Genomic DNA, 944 nt, shown 5'->3' with positions numbered 1-944 from the left:
TGGTAGCAGCGAGACGGGGGGCCCCCGGGGGCCCCCCTGTCCCCTCTGTGCTCTGCTTGAGGGGACGGTGTTGAGAGCTTGGTGCGAAGGGGAGCTGTAAGAAGTAGACATAAGCAGCAAACAGCAGTCTCCTCGGGCACACCAGCTGCTGCTGCTGCTGCTGCTGCTGCTGCTGCTGCTGCTGCTGGGTCTTGCGGGGCTGTTGGGGGGCCCCCATCCGCGGGTCCCTGCTGAGGAGACGCAGAGGGAAGTAGCGACAGCAGCTGTGGGGGCCCCCCACCTTATAAGCCTTAACACACACCGCCTGTCTCCTTGCCTCCCAGTGTATGGTTGCTGAGGCGAAGGGGGGCCCCTCTAGCATGCTGTCTCTCTGTTGGGGGCCCCCCCCACGCTGTTGTCTTGCTGCTGCTGCTGCTGCTGCTGCTCGCAGCAGCGCAGGCATTGACTCAGGGTGACGCTTCCATATAGGCAGAGACTGCAGCAGTGCAGCAGCAGCAGCAAACTGCTGCTTACCGCCCTTGCTGCTGTCTTGCTGCTCATCCTCCTCCGCCTGCAGCAGCTGCTGCTGCTGCTGCTGCTCCTGCTGCAGCTGCTGCTGCTGCTGCCGCTGCTGCTGCCGCTGCTTTAGGCTTGCGAGGAACGGACTTGCTGCACTGAGTCCTTTCTTCTCCGCTACACAATCAGCAGCAACAGCAGCAGAACCAGAATCACCTGCAGCAGCAGCAGCAGCTGCAGCAGCAGCAGCAGCAGCAGCAGCAGCAGCGGGGGCCCCCAGGTCTGAGGGTAGAGTCAAGTGAGGCTCGATGCGCTGTCTCTTCTCCTGCAGCCAAACGGATGAAGCGGGGGGCCCCTCACCCAACACCGTATACCCTTGGGGCCCCCCAGGGGGCCCCCCTGGGGGGCCCCCAGGGGCCCCCAAGGGGCCCCCAGGCCCCTCTGGGTGT

The 944-nt window shown here is 64.7% G+C and overlaps 1 protein-coding gene across 1 annotated transcript in view; it reads right to left on the bottom strand.

The window, feature by feature from the left end:
* The window catches only part of EMH_0019550 (Trithorax-like protein, related), a gene marked incomplete at both ends in the record, with an annotated part of 10,675 nt that overhangs the window by 9,528 nt on the left and 203 nt on the right, over positions 1-944 (bottom strand). Inside the window, 2 exons of the mRNA XM_013501381.1 lie at positions 3-230; positions 281-944. Of these exons, the coding sequence (XP_013356835.1) occupies positions 3-230; positions 281-944 (892 nt within the window). The remainder of the gene's footprint in view (positions 1-2; positions 231-280) is intronic.

The sequence above is a fragment of the Eimeria mitis genome, genomic scaffold (assembly GCF_000499745.2).
Source record: "Eimeria mitis Houghton genomic scaffold, Emh_scaff680, whole genome shotgun sequence".
NCBI lineage: Eukaryota > Apicomplexa > Conoidasida > Eucoccidiorida > Eimeriidae > Eimeria > Eimeria mitis.
The sequence above is the reverse complement of the archived record's forward strand: the minus strand, read 5'-3'. Positions and strand labels throughout refer to the sequence as shown.